At 38.6% G+C, this 22,432-nt stretch overlaps 1 protein-coding gene across 3 annotated transcripts; it reads left to right on the forward strand.

Moving 5' to 3' along the window:
- The first annotated feature begins 370 nt into the window (after positions 1-370).
- Positions 371-21,021, forward strand: MED30 (mediator complex subunit 30). Of its 3 annotated transcripts, none has more exons than XM_052787638.1 (5): positions 371-467; positions 1,246-1,451; positions 2,437-2,595; positions 5,645-5,755; positions 17,050-21,021. In XM_052787638.1, the coding sequence occupies exons 2-5, from the start codon at positions 1,278-1,280 to the stop codon at positions 17,143-17,145; spliced, it is 540 nt and encodes a 179-aa protein (XP_052643598.1). In that variant the 5' UTR covers positions 371-467; positions 1,246-1,277; the 3' UTR covers positions 17,146-21,021. The 3 variants fall into 3 exon arrangements, with proteins under 3 accessions (XP_052643598.1, XP_052643599.1, XP_052643597.1); XM_052787639.1 differs by lacking the exon at positions 371-467 and adding an exon at positions 590-683; XM_052787637.1 differs by lacking the exon at positions 371-467 and adding an exon at positions 886-1,092.
- The last annotated feature ends 1,411 nt before the right edge of the window (positions 21,022-22,432 follow it).

Below are 22,432 nucleotides of genomic sequence, written 5' to 3' on the forward strand. Positions count from 1 at the left end.
CGCGTGAACGTGCTAAGGTTTTGACCAAACTTAGCCTCGCGGAACCATATCGCAGGGCTCCGGGCTCACACCTCTAGACGCTGACTTGCCCGTAAACCCTCACTCGATTCAGCGAGCCGGAAAAACGAGCCGACTCCCGAGTAAGGCCGTCACTGGGGAGCCCAGGCGCGGCGGACAGGGACGGCACCAAGCCCAGGAGGGCTTGCAGGCCGAGGCGGGTTTCCCGGGGGGAGCCGGCATGACAGACACCCCGCACCGGGGAACGGGACCTCCCCCGCTCCGCGCCCCCGGCCGCTCCGCTCCGGTCCCGCCGCTCCCCTCAGCACCGACACCCGCCGCCCCTCACGCCCGCCCCGCCCCGGCGGCTGCCGTGGCGTTGCTTCCGCTTCGGGTCGCCCGCGCCGCCGGGCAGCGCCGAGTGCTTCCGCCTGCGCGTTTCCAGGGCAACGCGGCGCCCCGGTTCCCCCGTGAGTACCGGCCGCCGCCCGGGGCGGGGGCAGACCTGGCGGGGGCCCTTGCTGCCTCCCGTGGCGGCAGCGCGGCGCCGCGCCGCGCCGCTCCCGTTACCAACCGGGCGTCCCCGCGCAGCTCGGGGCGGGCCCTCCTCCTCCCCCCCCGCCAGCCTGCTGGGGGCTGCCCCGTTGCGGTCAGGGGGAGCGGAGCTGATGTCGCGCCCCGTCCCGGTAACTCCGCGCGGCTCCTCGGGCGGCCGTGCTAGCCGGGGAGGCACCCGGTGGGCCTGCTCGTCCGGGAGGGGCCTGCAGCCCCGGAGGGGGGCGGGGACCCAGGCGGGAGCGCGGGGGGTCGGGCTGACCCTCCCGGGGTTGCGGGGCGGGTAAGCGGTGCCTCAGGCCGTTCGCTGCAGCGGAGGGAGGAGCAGGCGGTTGGGCAGGTGCCGGTCGCGGAGCCCGGGAGTAGGGCCGCGATTGAGCGTGTTGGAGCCGGGCAAAAGGCTCTTCCGTGTCCCCTTGCGACGGATCGGGGCAGGGGCCCTCCTGGCGACCGCTCTGAGGGGAGGTGTGTGAGGAGCACCCCCAGTTCCACCGCCCAGCAAAGCTGTAGCGGTTAAGGGAGCGGTATCCAAACCAAAGGGTACTGCACTGAGCCGCCTTTTTGTCAGTTGAACGGTTTTATCATGGATAGGACCACGTATGGGGAAGAGGAATGGTGTAGCCGCCATACAGAAGTTTATTATGGTAGACTCAAACAAGTACTTAATCGTTCCGTCTTAACTTTTTCGTGCAGCTTGGCTCGGTGGGCCTGGGTAACGTCAGGAGATGTCAACTCCCCCTCTCGCTGGGGCAGGCATGCCGCCTGGTGCTTTCTCAGGGACGCAGGCTCAAGCAGCTCGGGAGGTAAATACAGCCTCTCTGTGTCGAATTGGCCAAGAGACTGTGCAGGACATTGTATTTCGAACCATGGAAATCTTCCAGTTACTGAGGAACATGCAGGTGAGAAATAACTTTTTCTTCTTATGGTCCTCAACTTCCCATGTTTTTCCCACCAACTGCCATATGTAGGCACAGGAGGTAGCTTAGGACATTTAAATACGTAACTTAATCAAACTGCTTTGAAAAGGGAGATTGGTTGGAGAAGTGAATACTACTCTTAATATATTTGCTTACTCCTGTACATTAAGTGAAGATGGAGAACATTCAGAAATGCTAAATTGTTATATCCCCCACAATGAATATACTCTAAACACATTTAATATCTGTGTTTTCCTTTATTAATAGTGAAGTCTGCTTATATGCCAGTTATGTTTCTCTGTTTTTGTTAACATCTGGGGAGTAATTTTAGAGGAATTTTCATTGATCTTTTTCTGTAATATTTCCCACCTAGAACTTTTTGACATTTCTCTTTGTTATTAAAGTGGACATAATCCTTATGCATGGGTACTTCCTGAGAAAACGTACAAACTTTTATTGTGTTTCTCTGTTGACAGCAGAAGATAAATAATCACTCCCGTTCCCTCTGTATTTTCACGACTCTGGCAGTTTCGTTCTGTAGTTATCTTAGGTATAGGTATACGTACTTAGAATTTGCTAACTGTGAATTCGCTTTGATTGTGTCTCTGAATTGTGACCTGGGGTTAATACACAAACTCTCAAAGTGTAATACTTGGATAACAACAGTGTCATGCTCAAGCATTTTGAAGACATTCACTGAAAAGAGTTACAGAGGGATTGACAACGATCAAAAGTGTAGAATACATGAAGCTGTTCAACAGCAGTGATTTGGCACATCAGATGAGCAGATAAAATACAGAATTTTGCTGCTAAAGAAATAGAAATTTCAGTGATTTCTGTGCGGATAGTGTGATTGTCTTATTTAAAAATGTAAAAAACCCTCTGTGATTTATTTTAGTTTATTTATTTCATGTGACAGAAACTTTAACATAATATTTTTAACGTTTTGGGGTTCTGGTTCTCTAAGTTACCGAATGGTGTTACTTATCATACTGGAACATATCAAGACAGACTGGGAAAGCTGCAGGAACATCTCCGTCAGCTATCAATACTCTTCAGAAAACTGAGATTAGTCTATGACAAATGCAATGAAAACTGTGCTGGGCTCGATCCTGTTCCCATAGAAGTAAGTATCTTTATTCATATATAAATTACAAATCAGAATAACCACTCTCTGCTTAGCATGTCATCCGTTCTCCTGAGTTGGAGGAGACTCATAACAAGTTTTAAATGAGACTGAAATTATTCAGTGGACTGAATTCTGGTTATTATTTGGAGGTGGTTGGAAGATTGTGAAACTTCCACGTTAACATCAACATTTCTTACCAATTCAGAGGGATCCAATTTTGAAATCAAACTTCATTTAAAATTTTAGCCTTTTTCCTCAGGCTTCTTGGTACATTCACCAATTTGTTTCCCCTAGGGAAAAAATGGTCAGCACAAGTTGTTTTTTAAAGAAGTTGTTATAGTGGGAAAACGTGTGCTTTAAGCTCTCACCTGCCAGCCTGGCTCCCTGAGTAATAAGCATTATTTTCTTGTTCTGCCCATCAGTCTGCGCCTCCGTAGTTCCTTTTCTCAGCTACTCTTAACCCTGCTGAGCCAGTATGAACCAAATCTGAATGTGCAGTGGTGATGGAAAAGTTAACAGGGTAAGACTTCCAGGAAGGAGGATTGGCCAAAGTTTATCGTAATAAAAATGCTATTCCTAGTAAAATCCAAACTTAATTTTCCCCCCTCATAAGTTAAATGGTTTCTAATTCCTATTAATACTCTTAAGCCTGTTTTCTGTTACGATCTGAGTTACTACTGCTCTATATTAACTAGAACTGTGAAGTTCTTTAATTACTGACCTCTGGATTCTGAGGCAACTCTATTAATGAACTTCTGATTGTCCATTGAGTTTTAATCATTTAAGCATTATATTTTGTATTTGAGTCTCTTCACTGAATAGGAATAAAGAGATGAAGGAGTCCATTCTGTACAGTCCATTCTAGGCTACTAATCTACTTCTGTCAACAGTCACTGCCATTTGTTTCGGAGAAAGGTATTTGGAAACCTTAGAGCAAGCGAGGGAGTAAGATAACTTTCCCATTTAAAAAAATAAAACTTTTTTCATGGTTTGTTGACTTGTGTGCAATAGCTGAATACTTGTGACCCCTTTAAAAGCTTTTGATGTGTCTTGTTTTCACATATGGTTGGGATGAGGTGGGGTTGGTCTTTTCTTTTCACAGTTTTTTCCTGTTACCAGGATGAAAAAGAATCACCATAAAGAACATGAGTAGTCACTTTAAGCTTTTTTAATGCAACGTCTCATTGATACGTTATGCACAGCAGAGTTTTGTATTGATAGATGGAATTCTTCTTACCTACTTAGTCTGTTTTGTGAAGTTAATAGAATGCCTGCCTCCTCGTGCTGTATTGGTTAGGGTGAATGAGAGTGGCACGCCATTCCTCTTGGATCAGTTTTCTTAAATTCTTATTTCAGCTTTTCAATAATAGTCTCAATCATATTATTTAATGACTGACATTCTAACCATATCTTTAAAGAATATCAACAAATCTCTTTTTCCACACAGTCAAGAGAAGTCAGTACCTACTAATATTCTTTAGTCTATTATTATTGATATAAATGTTTTTATATTTTTTTGTTAATGTGTACTACTAATGTAATAGGTATTCTTACCAACTTTCTGTTAACTAACATAGTGAGGCATGAGATAATTGTGAAGCAAATCTGGCTACAAAGTCCTCTAATTGATTAAATTTCCAGCTTCATTTGTGTGTTAGGTGTAGTTCTTTGCTTTTCTGTGTTTTTTTTTCTACTAGCTTTTCTGAAAGATGGGAGTTTTCAAAGGAAATGTTCCACTTTGAGTGGTACTTTATTTTTGCATCAGAGAGAGAAGATTTTTCGAAGAGTATTTAGCATCCACACTACTTCATGGTATGCAAACATAGTGAGTTGTTAACCTTTACTGCGTTCTCATGGCAGTTTAGTGTGGTTGGTTTTGGCCATTTTAATAAGCTTAATAAGAGTGGCCTACAAAAATCTTTGTATAGAAGGAAATTAAATTTTCAGTGGGTTAAATCAAAGTAAGTTTTCCATCAGAATGCTGAAGGATGCTGCTCAATGCTTCATAATATTACACCCCAACCTAAGTAACAAGTTAATATGCATTCGATGAGCAACATGGTCCCAGACTTTTAAACTAAAGTCTTCTTGCTCATTTGCACCAATTACTAGTCTTTCATTTGCTTGTAATGTGTATGTGAACAAGGATGTAATTTTGCTATCAACTTTAGCTTTTTTTAGTTCAGGACAGACAAATCAATGATAGACTATAGACTTTGTGGAGCTATGTTTGTGTAAAATGTTACAACTTATAATTATTTTTTAATAAGATGTTAATAGCTTGGGAGTGTTCTGACAGAAGCATGTATTTGTTTTGTATCTAGTATATTTACTGATTCAATTTTTTTTAGGAAGGGAACATACATTATATATTCATCTAGAAATTCTTTACTGAAGATTTTTTGGCTTTGTAGAACCTTACAATAAAGATAGTACACTACATGCTTGAGGAGATCACAGTGGGAAATTCTTACAGAAAAGCTCCTATTAGGTAACTCTGGGCCTCGTCTTAAGAATAGCCAAACAGAGGCCCACTAAAATAGCAAGTCATAATTAGGGTATTAACCAAGTAGCTATGTAAAGCCAGTCATAATTATGTTTAGTATATCACTGAAATACTTTATAAGAATGATAACTTCATGTTTGTGGTATTTAATAGTGTGGAATAGTAAATTTTAAAATAACAATTTGCAGAGTTCAAGAATACAAGGATTATCTGTGATAAACATCTTAAAATGTAAATACTGGGTTCTGCCTGCAGTTGTGTAATTGCTTAGGTCTAGGCATGATAATATGTGGGATTGTGTCTTTTTGAGGCATATTGTTTTCCTGGAGAACTGACTGAGGTCATTCCAAGGCCTTTGGGTTTGAGGTGACAAATTAAGCTCGTCTCCACTTACTCTTAGGAAGTTTGAACCTATGGAGAAAATGGCAGTAACTTATGTATGTCCTGGTTTTGGTTTCTTTTTTTCCTTCCTTTTTTTCCTTTTTTTTTTTCTTTTTTTTTTCTTTTTTTATCTAAAGCTAATGTTTTTTGTCTTCACAGCAACTTATTCCATATGTTGAAGAAGATGGCTCCAAGCACGACGATCGTGGTGCTGCAAGTCAGCTTCGTTTTGCTACTGAAGAGAGAAGGGAAATCATGGAAGTAAATAAGGTAACAAAGTAGAAATTAATTTGCATAAAACTGAAAATGTCATGTTGTCATTACAAAGCTTAAATTTCTAGAATGCTGTACTAAATGCAGTATGTGTGATGACTACCATCAAACTTGGTAATAAATACTTTGCATGTAACTATTTCAGAATTACCTTTTAGTAAGCAGGTTTTTTTTAGCTGTACCTCTGGCTGTAGAGTTTAGGTTTCTTGACAATTTTAACTTGTGCCTCTTTTTAAACCTACATATATTCTTCCAAATACGGTGTATTATGTTTATGCTTAACCCACTAGATATTGGCAGTACAGGTTGAGGTAAGGTTGAACTTATTTCTCTTCAAAACTTACCTTAGGTGTTAAAAAATGAGTATTGAACATCAGATGTGTAAATATTATTGCAGTGATGTGAGTTAGTAAAGGATTTTCAGGGCTACCTTCTGTATTTTGACAGTTTGAGGAAGACCATTCCTTTTTAAGTGTAGCATTTATTGAATCTTGACACATTCAGAAAAAAATGTACAATGTATGATAAAGGTGCTGTTAAATTTTCAGTTTGAGTGGCAGTATGCAACTGAGTACAATTACTGAAGATGGATTCAAATCTAAAAATAAATATGCTGTAGTAAATGCTAATATAAAATTGAGATTAAAAATACGTAGTTTTACCAGACCACAATTTTCAACACTGTTTCTTCAATCTGTAAAGTACAAAGATAGGATTAATTAAATATTTCTGTAGCTGTAATATCTGTAAATGCACAGTAAAAAGGAGGCATAATCTACAAAAATCACTGAACAAAGGAAATAAATGAGTAAAATATTTATTTATGGAGAGAATAATTGGTGGGTTTTCAGCTTTTAAAATGTTTCCAATATTTTAATTTGCCTTCAACAATCAGAGATGTACTGAATTTTTCGTAACCCATTTATTTTGAAAAATGCATGCATATTGTACAGGAGAAAATGAGGACTATGTGAATTTAGAGAAAAGGACTTGTCAGCTTTCCTGTTGTATTCTTTCTGTTCAGTGCTGATGTAGCAGGGTTGTATACTTTATATTGTATGTAATGTTGTGCTGTGAATTTATGCACATTTATTTGCAATCTTTAAGAGTTAATAAGCTTAACTGTCCATATTTGCTGTGTTTTTAATAGTTCTATGACATGTTTTTGCCCTTCTTGTTGTACTTGTATGCTAATATGTTTTTAAACCTCCTTGGTGTGATCTTGTGAAAAGAATTTCATAAATGTTTATGATGAGTTCTGAACCTTAAAAAGGTTGATGTTATCACAGGACTATTGGTAGCAAACTGGTAATTAAGAATGTATTAAATTCACTTAAATCTGGTCTGAAATCCTGTATTTACACTTAAATGCCTAGACCTAATTTCCAGATTTTCCACAGTAAAACTTCACAAGATAGTTGAACTTTCTCTAGTATTCTTACAGAAAAATATTTAGTAACTGCTGCAAAAGAAATTGAAACTTTGAAATTTCTTTTTAAAAGTGCACTGAGTTTTTTTTCTTTTGTCTGCCTCCAGCTGTATAAGCACATCCACTACCACTTTCGAAGTTCGAATTTTAATACATTACAGAATAGGAAATGCTTTGGTTTTTATGACTAGAAATAAAGAAATTCTTATTTTTGCAAAGGAAAATCACTAGAATCAGGTTAATTGGTCTAATTTCTGACACTGGCTGCTGGACTTAAATAGCCCTCTCTGGTTCTTAGCTGGCACTCCTGATTGATAGCTTTCCAATCCTCTGTAGTATGTAATGTCCACCTCCAATGCAATTTTGCTTAATTTATTTTAGCAAAATTTCAGTAATACAAAATGGTGAAAATGCTGTGACAGGAGACCAACATGACAGATGAAGAAGCTTTTTATATTCTTGACCCACTATCTTTTCTTCCTTCAGCTGGTTGTCCTGTTCTCACCTAGTCCTTTTTTCTGTGATAGGCAGTATTTTTTCAGTCTTGCATGTTACTGGTACCAAAAAAGCATTATTGCAATAACCCAATACTTTGACACTATTGAGACATTTGAATTCTTAGACCTTTCATGGGTCTCTTAATTTTGCCCTTCTTGCTGTGATATCCCGGCCAGTCTGATCTCTTTAGTGGCTCTGGATATGTGTGAAAGACACTAACTGCCCTGCAGGGCCCCTGTGGAGCACAGCCAAAACTAGTAGATCATATAAACTTTGTCATCATATATTCTCACACAAAAATGTCCCTCTTTCCAGGAACCACTGACCTGAAACATAGCAGCTCTGCCTTGCTACTACAGTTATCTGGGAAGGGAGCATCATGTACTTCCTATACTCACCATCTCACTCATGGGGCAGGAGAACCCGTTGATGTAGCAGAGTTCCTAAATACTGCAGTAGCTTTTGGCATCATTTTACTGTATAGTGACATCTTTTGGTCTTATTAATTTATTTATTTATTTATTCTGCTATATTAGACTTATCTTTTAGGTCAGAAAATTTAACGCGCTCACCTTGGCTAAGAAGTACTTGTCCATTAATTTAAAATATAGATCAGTTTACAAGGTAATGAATTTCTGTGCTAGCAATTCAGTAATATTTAGCAACTGTAGGTTTAAATAAAACCTGTTAAGTGTAAAAACAAAAGGGATTTTTGCCAGCACTGAGTGCACCATTATTGTAAACCAACCAAACAAACCATTTATTGAGCACTGACTACCTCTACCTTTTGTACTAAACAGTTCTCTCCTGCAGTTCCCAAAAATGTTGCTTATTCCTTTTATCTGTATTTGCTTTCTGGGGTTGTAGATTGTTGAGGTGGTTGACTCTTTTCTGGAATAAAAATTTACTGTTCCAGAATCAGATTAACATTTACATTGGTCTACTAATACAGGTCCTGATCCAGTTTTCACTGAACATAATTACTATTTGCAACAATTGGAAGCTGTTACCAAAATTTCCTCACTTGCCTTCATATTTTTTGAGTCTTTAATGTTCTGTCTACAGGTTTTTTACCTTCTAAGTATAGCATCATCTGTAATATTTTCAAGATGTCAGGCTTACCTTTGGTCCATGGTCTTGTAGTACATTTGACAGGACTTACAACAGAAAATATCAAATCACAGACTGAGAACATTTTAATCTGTGTTGCTGCCTTAGCAGCAGCTTTCTTTACTACTTGTTTTTAGAAATGAGGCAAGTGCAGCTTTGGGGTTTTAGATGCTGTAGGTCTGGTTTCAAATGAAGCACTTAGGAAAACCATGGCATAATTAGTAGTCTCAATACATTTGGGTGAAAATGAAATAATGGGAAATAGCATGAGGACATTCTAGGTGACCCTTTAGAAAACAATCATGTTTGATATTCTTAATTAATCTTTGCTAACTGGTTAATAGTGATCTTGCTAAGAGCAGAAAAGACAATCTACATGACAGGCTTTTAAGTTAAGCTGTTATGAGTTTACTTGGGGCTTTTTTGATAACAAAACCATTGTGCACTGCAGCTGATGTTGTTTAGAGAAGTAGTCCTTAAAATGACAGTGATTTGGAATTAGTCTGTCTCTTTGGAGAACCTTACCTGAAAACTACTTTTGACTGTGCTGAAAACCTGCATTTCTTTTAAACAATCTTTCATGCTACTTGCATGTATTTTTAATTTGTTTTGTATTTGTAGAGTCCTTTTTCACCCAAAATATGAGTGTGCACCAAGGAACACTTTAACAAGAGGGGAAGAATTGTTTATTTGGACACCTTCTCAGCAGATTAATCTGCACTGGGGGCTGCTCCGTCCTGTTTTGGGTACCTAAACTGGCTCTCTGCAATGGTAGAATCACAGAGGAATTTAGGCTCAGTGGGAGTTCTGGAGATTATCTGATTCAACCCCCAGCTCAAAGCAGGGCCAACCAGCAAAGTTAGATTCAGTTGCTCAGGCTCATATCCAGTACCATTTTCAGTATTTGTAAGGATGGAAATTCTACCCTTTCTGGGTCCTTCTTAAGTGTTGACTTTCACTGTGAAAGTTTTCCTAATGTTACATTGGAATTTTCTTTGCTGTAACTCATGTCCACTGCCCCTCATCCTTTTGCTTTTGCTTTCCTTCAAGAAGAGTCCAGCTTTGTCTTTTCTATGATCTTCATTAAGTAGCTGAAGACAGCATCTTGATCCTGCCTTAGCCTTCTCTGCTTGAGACTGAACAAATATAGCTTTAATCATCTTGGTGGCCTTTCACTAGATGTTCTCCAGTATGTTAGTGTTTTGTATTGAGCCCCAAATTGGACAATCATTCTCCAGAGCCAAATAGAGGAGAGGAACAATTTCACTTTACCTGATAGGTACACTCTTGCTAATATAGCACAGCATGCAGCTAGTCTTCACTGTTACAAAAAGATCCACTGCTGACTCATTTTCTACTTGTCAGAAAGTTTCAAAAAGGACCTCAGGTTGTTTTCTGTAAATCTGCTTTCTATTCAGTCAGCCCTCTGCCTGTGCTGTTGTCGGAGTTTATTCTGTTTTCAGATATAGGATGTTGCTTTAATTGAGGTTCCTGAGATAGGTGTTGGCCTGCCTTTCCCACCTGTGAATTGGACATCCTACCACTGAGTATACTGACCACTTCCCCCAGTTCGGTATTGTCCACAAATTTGGTACTTTGATATGGTGATTAAGTCATTAAGTGTGGATAAGTCATTAATGAGGATATTAAGTATATTGACCTTAGTATCAAACCTGAGAAACATCAGTGATCAGCTGCCACTTGGTCTTAATACTGATGATCACAACATTTAGAACCCAGTAGTCTAGCCAGTGTTCCATAAACCCTATAATCCACCTATCCAAACCACATCTCTCCAATTTGGCTGCAAGGATGCTATGAGAGACTGTGTCAAAAGCCTGACTAATATGAAAGTAAGGAAAATCCCCTGCTCTCCCCTTGGCCACACAGCCAGTCATTTCTCAGTAGAAGGCTATCATGTTGGTCTGGCATAACACATCTTTGGTAAATGCAAGATGACTGCTCCCAGTCACCTTATCATTCATGTGTCTGGACATGGCTTCCGGGAGGATTTGCTGCATAGTCTTTCTGGGGTCAGGGTTAGGCTGACCAGCCTGTAGTTTCTCTAGTTTTCTGGATTCCCCCTCCTTGCCTTTCTTGAAGATGAGTTGAGACGTTTCCTTTTTCATCAGGAACCTCTCCCCATCTCCAATAGAAAATTATGTAGAGTGGTCTTGTGATGTCATCAGCCAGCTCTCTCAGCATTGAAATGCATGTTATTCCATATAATGAGGTATTTCCTTTTCAGTTTCATTTAAAATGTTGCATGCAAAGTTTTTCCTGTAGCTTCCTATATCGAAACAATATCATGGTTACAAAGTTGAGAAAAGTAAGGAAATGTCAAGCTTAAAGCTGTCTGTACAATCCCAATTGTCCCTTTTTGTTCTCGTATAAATGCATATTAAACAACCTTTATTACATTATCACATTTGGTTCCTCTCTTCCCCCCCGCCCCTTTCTCTTCTGGAAGAGTGCTTGAGCTATTCTGCTTTTGTTGCAGATTAGGCACTGTTTAGATTGAATCAGTATTGTGATAAATAAGATTATAAATCTTGGTTTACGTATTGTGTAACTTGTATGAGGGTATTCAATAAGCAGGAAATTTGGGAGTGAGAAGGAAGGATTTAATCTAGGTAGTGAGTAAGTAACTGAAGGCTGCTCTTGAGAACTGGAGTTTTTATTCTTGTCTCTGCCACAAAATGTCTGTGATAGTTGTTCGTTCTTCCCCTTACAGTTGGTGATAGCTGTCCTTTGAAAATTTGTGGCACGGTGTTAAAATATGAAGTTTAGTGATGGACTTGAATCTTCTATGTCTCTGGACAAAGTTAGTAGGCACTCCAGTTTTATCTGTCGTCTTCCTGTGACTTCATTTGCCATCTGTAACTGAGGGTCATACATCTGTGTGATTTTCATGTTAAGAATGGGAATGTAACACTGAGGAGTGTGGTGGAGAAGCACGTTGGGGAATGGATAATTCCATTACAAGCTACATAGCTTAGAGGGTACTCAGGAAATAAGATGTCAGACTTCATTGTTGAATGATAAATAATTGGTATGAAGCAAACATCCATCTATTTTAATGAACACACTTATTCTTCTTTGAACAACAGAGCAGTGGATACATGCAATTGCTGTCTGGTTCAATATGTGAAAAGTATTGAGCATGCAGTGGAGCACAGGCTGTCTCTGGTGCTTCTGCTTGTTTCAGGAACAAAGAGTAATGCATGCCGAAGGAGCAGTTTTCCTTTCAGCTGTCAGGTGAGGAGGGATGCAGAAAACCCAGTCTCTCATTTCCAGTAAGGGTAGAACAGTTATGCCTGTGAATGACATCAGGAAAAGCTGTAGTTATTGAACAATGTGTGTGTTAATATTTAATTGCACAGCAATTAGTGTATTAGTGATGAATACTTTTTACCCATTTGAAAAAAATTTTATAAATAGATGGATATGTGAATTTATTATGATGGAAAGTGGGCCCCTTGGTATCATTTGAGTAGCCATAAGTTAGAACGTCACCTGGCAGCTTTAAGAGAGTTTGAGCAAAGTGTTGAGGCATTTTTTCTATCTTTTTTTTTTTCCTGCTGAGTACATACAATATTGTAAGTCTTTTGACTATAAAACTGAAGGAAAAAAAAAAAAAAAGGTATTTCCACCTCCTTAGTTTAGAGATTTCATTATGAAGGACTCACTTAAAAAAAGAACAGTATAAATTGCCAGGGCAGGTTTTACTTTTTCTCACCTATCATCACAAACACTGTGTTTCTTTAGAAATTTCTTGGGTTTGACTTACATGGAAAAGCAGAGGCCATTGTCGCCTTGGTAAGACTTTCAACAATTGCTTCCTACAGCAGTTTAACTGTCAGAAGGAGTAACATGTTCATGAAAAAGAAGGTGATGTAAGTCCTCTCTGCAGTAGAGTCGTAATTAACAAAGTAAACATAATTGTTTTAATTCTGCTGAGATTTATGCAAGTACAGGTACTACTATTAATACGTAGTGCTTTATTACGCTTATACGTGCTTCTGCCCTGTACTGTTGCAGGTCTTGAACAGAGCAGGTAAAAACTATAGCTGGCAGAGCATTCAGGAGAATGGTCTTTTATGTAAGATTTTCAAGATGGAAATGTCTCTTCTTTTTTTTTTCTTAAGCAGAAGTGCCTGTACAACATAGGCAAGTACTTTTGATGTTTTTACAGGCATCAGCTGGGATGTAATCTTACTCTTCCACCGTGTTTACACTATTATCTTTGCCTGATGAAGGGAATTTTAACAAATGGATTGAATGCAGAATAATGACTCATAGTGATGTTTAAGTTTTAAAATGTGAAAGCTAGATGAGCTTAAGATGAGGAGAGGAACAGTGTGCAAAGGAAAGTTCTGATACATCTCTGATAGAAAGTTGTGGATTGGTCTAGACAGCACTGATTTCAAATGAAATGAAAGTGAACCAAAATATGAGTTTAAGTCAAAAACTGATTTTGGTCAAAGTTGAAATTACTGTGTCCTACTGAACCCAAATCTGTATGAAACATGTTGTTGTGGTTTAACCCCAAGCTGGCAACTAAGCACCACACAGCCACTTGCTCACTCCCCCCCCCCGGTGAGATGGGGGAGAGAATCGGAAGAGTAAAACTGAGAAAACTAGTGGGTTGAGATAAAGGCAGTTTAATAAGTAAAGCAAAAGCCACACATGCAAGCAAAGCGAAAGAAGGCATTCATTCACTGCTTCCCATCGGCAGGCAGGTGTTCAGCCATCTCCAGGAAGGCAGGGCTCCATCACATGTATCGGTTACTTGGGAAGACAAACACTGTCACTCCGAACGTCCCCCCTTCCTTCTTCTTCCCCCAGCTTGATATGCTGAGCATGACGTCCTATGGTCTGGAATATCCCTTTGGTCAGTTGGGGTCAGCTGTCCCAGCTGTGTCCCCTTCCGACTCCTTGTGCACCCCCAGCCTGCTCGCTGGTGGGGTGGGGTGAGAAGCTGAAAAGGCCTTGTCGCTGTGAAAGCACTGCTCAGCAATAAGGAAAACATCCCTGAATTACCAACACTGTTTTCAGCACAAATCCAAAACACAGCCCCATACTAGCTACTAGGAAGAAATTTAACTCTATCCCAGCCAAAACTGGCACACATGTCAAGTTACTTTTGGCACATTACTTGAAAGACAGCTATTTTCTGGATGTATGTTATGGTTCTTCCACTTAGTTTCATTTATGTGGATTTTCTGCTTCTATACGTGTTTTCATAAATATCCTACCTGACCTAAGCCTACTAAGGTCTCAGTTACTGGAAGGTGCAGTCCTTGCCAACTCCATCGTGCTCGCCATAGTACTTGCAGTGTTAGTCAAAATGGATAATTAATCACATTGAAAATTAATATCACCAAAGAAGACCCCTTAGGATTGGTTTCCAGTCAGATCACTTTTCTCGACAAAGAGGGACTAACAGAAACATGCCTGTCATGTAAGGTGAATTTAGATCTCTTAAACTCGTTATAAACTGCCTCATATAAAGTAATTTTCCTGTGCTATCTTAAAACAGATAAAAAGTCAGAAGCTGTAGTATATATGTAGGATGAAGTATGTTTTCTTGTTTCATACAACTGTTAATCCTAAGAAGCAGTCCAGAGTTCAACTAAGTCATTTCAGTAGAAGGAGGAAAGAGTGGGACACAACTTGGAAGCAATCTGTTCAAATGAAAATGTGTCATTGCTGCAGAAGCTGCTTACAGAACTTGCCAGTTTCCCAAGTAGGCCCTTTCACCTATCTTTCCAAGGTTAGACTAGAGTTGAGATGTTGTTACTGGCTCAGGAAAATCTTAAGCAGAGGCCAGCACTGCCAGTGGTGCAGAACGTATTAATTATGTAGTACTTTGTGGTGTGGACCACCGCCTGTCAAAGATCAGTAACAAAGATCACTGTATGCATTTCAGTTAGGAGACCATGCTCTCTGAGGTGGATTTTTTCCCCTCTCTATTCTTTTTTTTTTCAGCCTAGCAATCCAGAGATGTTGCTTCATCTTAAATGTTTTTTCTGTCTCTAGAAAAAGTAGAATAGAAGAGCTAAGCAAATAGCTCTTCACTGAAGTCAAGGATCTAAAATTATTTTCAGATAAATAAAGTAACAGTTGTGTACTTCTTGTCTTTACAGATGCTTTGAAAACAAATGAAATCCAATTTGAAGGTTCCCTTGTCTAGCATCAAGTAAAGATCAAGCAATTTACAGTTTCATAACACTTGCACAAGAAATGAAAACAGTCTTACAGAATGAGTCTTTTGGGCATAGCTTATGTAACGTTCATGTGAGCATACCTACGTAACAGTATTTAACAGTACAATTAGACATGGATGGAGAGAGAACACAGTCTGCATATCAGAGGTTAATGGTTCTTTCTGTGACGTGAATAACCATCAGTGACTGTTCAGCCTTCATTTCTATTGATGAAGGCTTTGAAAAATCATGAAATGGCAGGCCCTCAGTATCAGTGAGTGACAACTTGCATTAAACTAGTAGTTTTGATGTAACGTTCCTTGATTTCTCTAAGATTGAATGTTGAGGATGGCAAACAGAAATGTTTAAAAATGCCACAGGTGTGAACATGCTTGTTTATCTCATGCCTCTTGTGCTTTCTCAAGCATCAAGATCTTACATTATGAGCTTTTGTAGGGAGACACTTGCAATTCTGTCATTTGGGTGCTATGGTAACTACATGCTTCTCAGTTTTCTGTCTTGTCTTCAGGAGTTGGATCTCTGCTGTGTATTGTGAAGTCTTGCATTAGCAAATGGAAAAGAAAGAAGCATTCAATAAATGCACGTAGTTATCTTTAAAATACTTTTTAGTCTGTCAAATGCTTGATTAGAAATTCTGAGTTAGTGCACATGAACTGTCCTACATCTGTTTTTACATCATTCTCAGGAGCCTGGAATTGGGAGTTGTCTCTCCTTCCAGGTAATGTGTCCATCATAGTCTGTTCAGGAATATTTCCCTTACTCAAAGTGCTATGTTCCCAATGTGATCAAAGCCTAATTACCATATTACTTCAGACCATTTTTACAGCTCTGAAGTGAATGGATTTCCTTTTTTTCCCCTGGGCTTCTTTCCCAACTGACCAGCTGGGCAACTTAAAAATATTGGTCTGTTATCCACAGCAAAATTCAGGAGACTGATTTTCAGGATATTGCTTCTTTTGCTGCTTCCTTTTATCACTGTTCCAGTTACTTTGGTCCTATTACTGATCTGAGTCACCCTTTTAATGTATTGCCATTTGTGTAGTGCAAGTACAAAGTTATGTCAGACCTGAAATATTTTGAATAGTTTGGGTTTTTTTGATGGTAGCAAGTCTTTCCTGTGCTTTCACTTTACTTGGAATTGTGGACTTCCCTAATGAATAAGTAGTTTGATCTCTAATGTGAGAAGGCTGACATCAAATCGGAATGAAATGAAGGACTTCGGTTGTTGTTAACAATACACAGTAACTTAGTTCTTGACAGCTTTGATTTGAGCAGGAAAGTGAATATATCAGACAATAAATATGTGTATTATTGTGAAACATGAAAGGTTAGGGAGATTGTGCGTTGTCTTAATGCACTGATCTTTCTTCTGTAAAGACATAATTTTTAGGTTCTGGTTACGCACCCAAACAAAAGCGAGTTTGCTGTTCTTCTGTTCCTTCAAATGCTTCTGCAGTTCACAAAAACAAATACATAATTTTAAAGAATTCAGCATGCTTGGGAATATCTATTTCAAGATAGGACTCCTTAGCACATCAGGATTGACCTACATAGGCAGAAGGGCTGGAAAAGTACGATTGGCTTCACCTTTACCTTGTGCTTTGTTCAAACTTCTACTGTTAATCCCTCATTTTTCTGTGCACCCAAGTTATACAACATATATTCACATAAATTTACTTGTTGCCTGAATTCTTTCTTCCTAGTTAAAGTGCTGTCTTTTGGACTTTGGAAACAGAGGACCGATCCCCACAAGCCTTCAGGTTTTGAAGGGATCAAGTGTTTTGATAAAAAGATTGCTGTGAAAAGAAACAGCATTGCCCCTCTAGCAATGATCCTTAACTTTTGCAGCTTTCTTGTATTTTTAGAGTGTCCTTTAAAGAGGATGTATTATCCCACTAATACTGCTCACAGACAACTGAGAAAAAGATCCATATAGCATTTCATAATACTGTAACTTTTGTTGAATTTCTGAGTGCACTATTTGAACTGATTACAAAAAAACTTCTAATAAACTCTTCCCACAGAAACTGAAACAGAAGAATCAGCAGCTGAAGCAGATCATGGATCAGCTACGGAATCTTATTTGGGACATAAATGCCATGTTGGCAATGCGGAACTGAACAAGGAGAATCAAACTGGAAAAGATACAAATTTGTTTGGATATATGTAATTTCTTTCAAAGTAACATCTTTTCCCACAACCATATTGCAGTAATGTTTGAAAAGTCTTCAAGATTAAAATGTTGGGGGTTTGTAATAACTTAAATGGTGTTGGCTTTGTTTTTATAAAAGATTCATTCTAGAGGTTTTACTTACTTAGAGAGATTTGCTTAGGCTGAATATAATACCGCCTTAGTAACTTACAGTAATATTTTGGATTGCTATGCAAATGGGGGTTTTTATAAATTTAGTGTTTCTGGATATTTTTTATAATACAATTAACACTGTTTTAAAAACATGTGTTTGCATGCCATTCTGCAGTGCAAACTGCCTCTACAGACAGGAGAAGTTGCAATACAGAAAAGTTGTTCTAGTAAGCTACATGTGATATAATATATGAAATAAGTGATCAGATATTGCAATGCAGTATGTTCCCCCATTGTGGGGACATATACTACAAGCTGCTATGCCATATATGTTCATTTTATTCCATATCCTGTCACTGGATATATGTTACATTAGATAAATTGGAGCAAAATTCAAAAGCTACATAAAATTACCCCTATATCCTTATGGATATAATTAAGTCTTTTTAAGTGAAGACTACATACATATATCCTCAACATTAACTTCTTCTGTAACTATGTGTTATAATTTCTTGAGTACTGCTCCAGCTATTGTATGGTGTAATATTCCCGTAGCATTATGTATGGTTGGAATAGTTCGGGTTTGTTTACCAGAATGCACTGAATAAATGCCTCATTAATCTTTTCCCTATGACTGCCAGTCCTAGAAAACTGGTGTATATGAGCAGTTCATTATTTTGTGTTAATCATCAACCTTCATCTTTGTTCTGCCTCTGGTATTCCTCACAATTTTCATTAGCCCTGAAAATACTCCTAATAATTTTTGTTATCCACAGATGATGCCAGTGGACTATATGTCTCTTTTTCCAGATGAAAGAATATGTAAAGTAACACTGTTTCAGTACAAATTCATAGGGTGCACTACTGTTAGTATTTGTCAAGTTGAAAACTGACCATCATGATTTGCTTCTTGCGTATTACTTTTCCCTCTCATTCCATGCCGAGTCAGATTCCTTAATAGTTTTGTGTGAAAGATTTGCACAGAACCTTCTGAAGAGTCCAGTTAAATGGTATCCTTTTAAAAGATATCCTTTTCACAGTATGGGGTTTTGATACTGAATGCTTACTGATTTGGTATATATAGTTTTAAAAATGTTATAAATGTTTAAAAAATGTTATACTGGTTTGTTGTTCAATCAGTCTTTTTTATTTTGGTTTTTAATAATTTCAACCCATTTGTCTACTCCTTGGGGTAAAAATCACTGGCATGTAATAGATCTGGTCACACCTGGTTAACAATATATGACTTTTCCCTGAAATTAGGTACAATATAGTTGTCTCTTATTTCTCCTTTTGAAGGCTTTAAATCTTAACAGATGAATGGATGCCCAGTCATATAATTGCAAATAAACAGAGTTAGAAAATGTTCATTTTGATTAGTTTACCCAGTGTTGAAAGTGATACGTAACTATGACAATACCTAGATGTGAGTAGATGTCAAAACACATTACAAATAAGGTCACTCTCTTTTCTCCCATATTACAAATGGAAGAGTGGTTAGCTTACTCAGTGGCAAAGCTAGCAGCAGAACTGTTCGTTTCCCATGTAGATTGACCACTATGGCAGCCTTGTTGGTCAGAAATAATGGTGGATTTCTGCAGCTGTGAGAGACATAACAATTTTATATGCAAAGCTTTTGAAAAGGAGATGAAGACTGCAAGTAGAGATTTTGTTTTGTTTGTTTAAAATACAGGTGCATTTTTGTATTTGCAAGGTGTAGTGGCAGCCTTCTGTTTAGTGTATGCATAAGCATGCATCCAGCCTAGAAGAAGTATTTGAAGTGGATTTTGAAATGGCACCAACATCTTAATTGTGAGTGTAAAATTCTCAGTACTTAGTATTTTGTTCTATTTTTGGAACAATTATGGAAAATGGAGATCAGTCTGGACTGCTCTACTGCCTATATACTATCTATGTATTCTTACTAAATGTCTTTAAACTTTGTTGACTTTTTTATTGCATATAAACAGTGCAGAAGTAACCTAATATGTGAATAAGAGTGCAAATATTGCAAGTAGATGTCTGGCCGATATAATATTTAGCTTACTGTGTGCAGCTGCTAGCAGTAGCCAAGGTTTATACTACAATTTTTCATCTGGGAGAGAGGAGAAAACACTTTAAACCACTACCAGAATAGATAGTGCAGTAGCTAAATTGCAAAGTGCAGAAATTGACAGAATTGTAAATTATCACAGTAAATACTGTCAAAACAGGAACTTTGCAAGGTGTTGGACCAAAACCATACACTTTGACTTACACAGATGAAAGTAAGGGTAGTGAATATAATTCATATGCTACCAGATCCATGAATAAGTATAGGATTTGACCAAGAAGATGACAGTTTTAAGAAAACTAGCAATTCCTCAGCTGTGAAACACTTTTAAAGGAATTACTGGGCATCAACATGTGCTGAAATTTAATATTTTAGTAAATGCTAACTGAACTTTAACTGCTGGTTAATGAAATGGCACCAAATGAAGTATTTACAAATACCAGCAAAGCAGTACCACCACATGTTTCAATGTTTTGTTTATATATCATTGACTAGTTCTGTATTTCTGATTAAGCAGAAGCTGGATAAAAGTACAGTCTCAGGAGCAGATACCAGAACCTAGGATGGTTCTATTTTTGGAATATAAAAATATTTGAGGGGGTTCTTAGGGCTGTATTTTGCCCAGAGAGGACTTGAGGCAGTGGAGCTAGGATGCTGAATACTTTATAGCATATTTGTGGGAGCACCCCAAGTTAACACATGCTCTCAAAATGAAACCATTAATCCAATACCTTTGTAGACAATATAATAGATATTGAATGTTTGGTTCAGCGTCACGACACAGAAGATGCCTGCTAGGCAGTATGCAAAGGTCCAAGGTTTTTCTTACATAAAAAGACAAGAGTGTGGAGCAGATTTATGCCATGTTCAGGAAAGATGCCAGGAGTTTACCTTTCCTCTTGTCTTCCATAGAGGCAGCAAGGCCACATCCAGAGTGCTTCAATAAACCATTACAGTTTTTGTTGTCCTGTAGAAAAAACACTGCTCTGATTATAGTATTTCTTACTGGTGGAGAAATTGGAACTTGTGCACAAGTGCTACTTAAATTAATCACTCTAAAGAATGGATTTAGGTGGAGTAGGACAAGGATTCTGGTCTCATAGGAACCAAGATTTCATCGGTGTGCAAGATGGCTGCACAAGCCAAAAAGAGTACAGCTGAAGGATGACTGACAACTGCTGTGGAAAACAGTAAGCTCCGGATGTAGATTTGAAGATCTGAAGTTAAGAAAAAACATCAAAAAAAGATGCAATGACACCCAAGGACACTGTGAGTCAACTGAGGTTTACAGAGGATGGATTAGTTTAATTACTTCATGCTAACAAAGGAAATGGGGAATTATAAAGGAATTTACAAATACATCAGTGTAGAAAAAAATATCTGGGGAAGAAAGTTAGTAGTTTGCTCACTCTCCTTATTTAATAGTAAGACTGATATGGTAGAGCATCAGGGCTTTGAAAGAGAAGTTTTTTTGCTGAGTTGGAAGGTTACTCTATGCATAAAAATAACAAGCTGGCTGATATGTATTACAGGATATTAATGAAACTGATGAAAAACATGTACCAATGCCAGTTTTTATTTAAGAAAATGTAATGGATAACTGGAATGTAAGAGGTAAATAAATGCAATATATTGAAACTTTTGTCTTGTTAAATATAACCGGTATAAATTTTAAGGATTTTTCTTACTCATGTTGCATAAGGGACACATTCTGACATCTGTTACAACAGTACACAACAAATAACACTACTAAAAGCTGGGAACAGTGTTTGTGTTGATGTGAATGTAGTCAGAAGCAGAATGTATGTTTTACAGCACTTCTCACTGGACTAGGCCCAGTAAAGACCGTAGGCATATTTGAGGCAAATAAGCAGAGGCATGTTTTCATGTGTCCACTGAAATGTGGGGGCATCTCAGTTCCTATGCCTTCAGGTTCAACTTGCAAGCTACATTATCGCTTGGAGTTCTGCTTCTGCACATGTTCCTAACAGCTGATGATATCTGCTAATCACTGCTGAGATTGTATAAACTCTGTGATTTTTCTGCCTAAATCCTATAGGAGGGCTGATGTGCTAGGTCCTTTTTGACTTCTTGTGCTCTCACTTTCCCTTCTGAGCTGACTGCCCCTACTGCAAAGCTGTAGAGCAATGTTCTGGAATAGAGTTGAAAATGAGTGGCTGAAAGGAATGAATTACATACATACACATCTGTGATAAAATCCTCTCCTAGGTCTGCGTGTGCTTTCTCATGAAATCTTGCTTGAAAAATAAATTCAGATTTGCCTAAATAGGAAGAAAGATATGTGATTTTAAAGTTGTCTGAGCAGCAATAGATAGCGATGCAGTTGTTTTTATAGCCATGTAGAGGTTTTAGTGGTATTTACAGTCCTGGAGAGGGAAGAAGAGGGTCGTGAAGACAGTCCATTACTGAAATACATTGTTGAAGTGGGAAGACTTTCAAACAATAAGGGGAAAATATAAAGAAATACAACAGCAACAATCAAAACTTAGGTGAGCACGAACTGGCCATAAAATAGAAGCAAGGAAAGAGGATTTGGGAAAACACATTTTAAGCCTGCGTTAAAGAGATAATTGGGATGCAGTGAGAGAAGAAAAGCCACCGCCGTTTTGGGGTGCATGACATGGGTTGCATAGTAGAGAGTATAAGCGTGAGAGCTTTTGCTCTGAGACCAGTAATTCTGATATAGTAATTCTGCATGAAATACTGCATTAGTTTGGGGGTCAGTGTGTTACTAGTACAGTGAGAGAAAAATACTGATGTGCTACCATATGAATAATCATTAGAATAACTTGTGAAAGCAAAAGGTGAGGCTCAAATGTAGAAATTCTTGGGCAGATGCAAAGGGGAGGTAATTAGAGTGATTTGGAGTGACTGTAGTACAGAACAGTGAAAGAAGGTAAGCAGGAACTTCTTTCACTAAACAGCAATGAAGAGGGGTGGGTAGGGAAAACCTCTTAATGCTAAGATACAAAATACTAATTTCCCTAGGAGTTTAGAAGATGTCTTTTGGGTTACTTGGAAATTTTAA

This window comes from Harpia harpyja, chromosome 5 (genome assembly GCF_026419915.1).
Source record: "Harpia harpyja isolate bHarHar1 chromosome 5, bHarHar1 primary haplotype, whole genome shotgun sequence".
NCBI lineage: Eukaryota > Metazoa > Chordata > Aves > Accipitriformes > Accipitridae > Harpia > Harpia harpyja.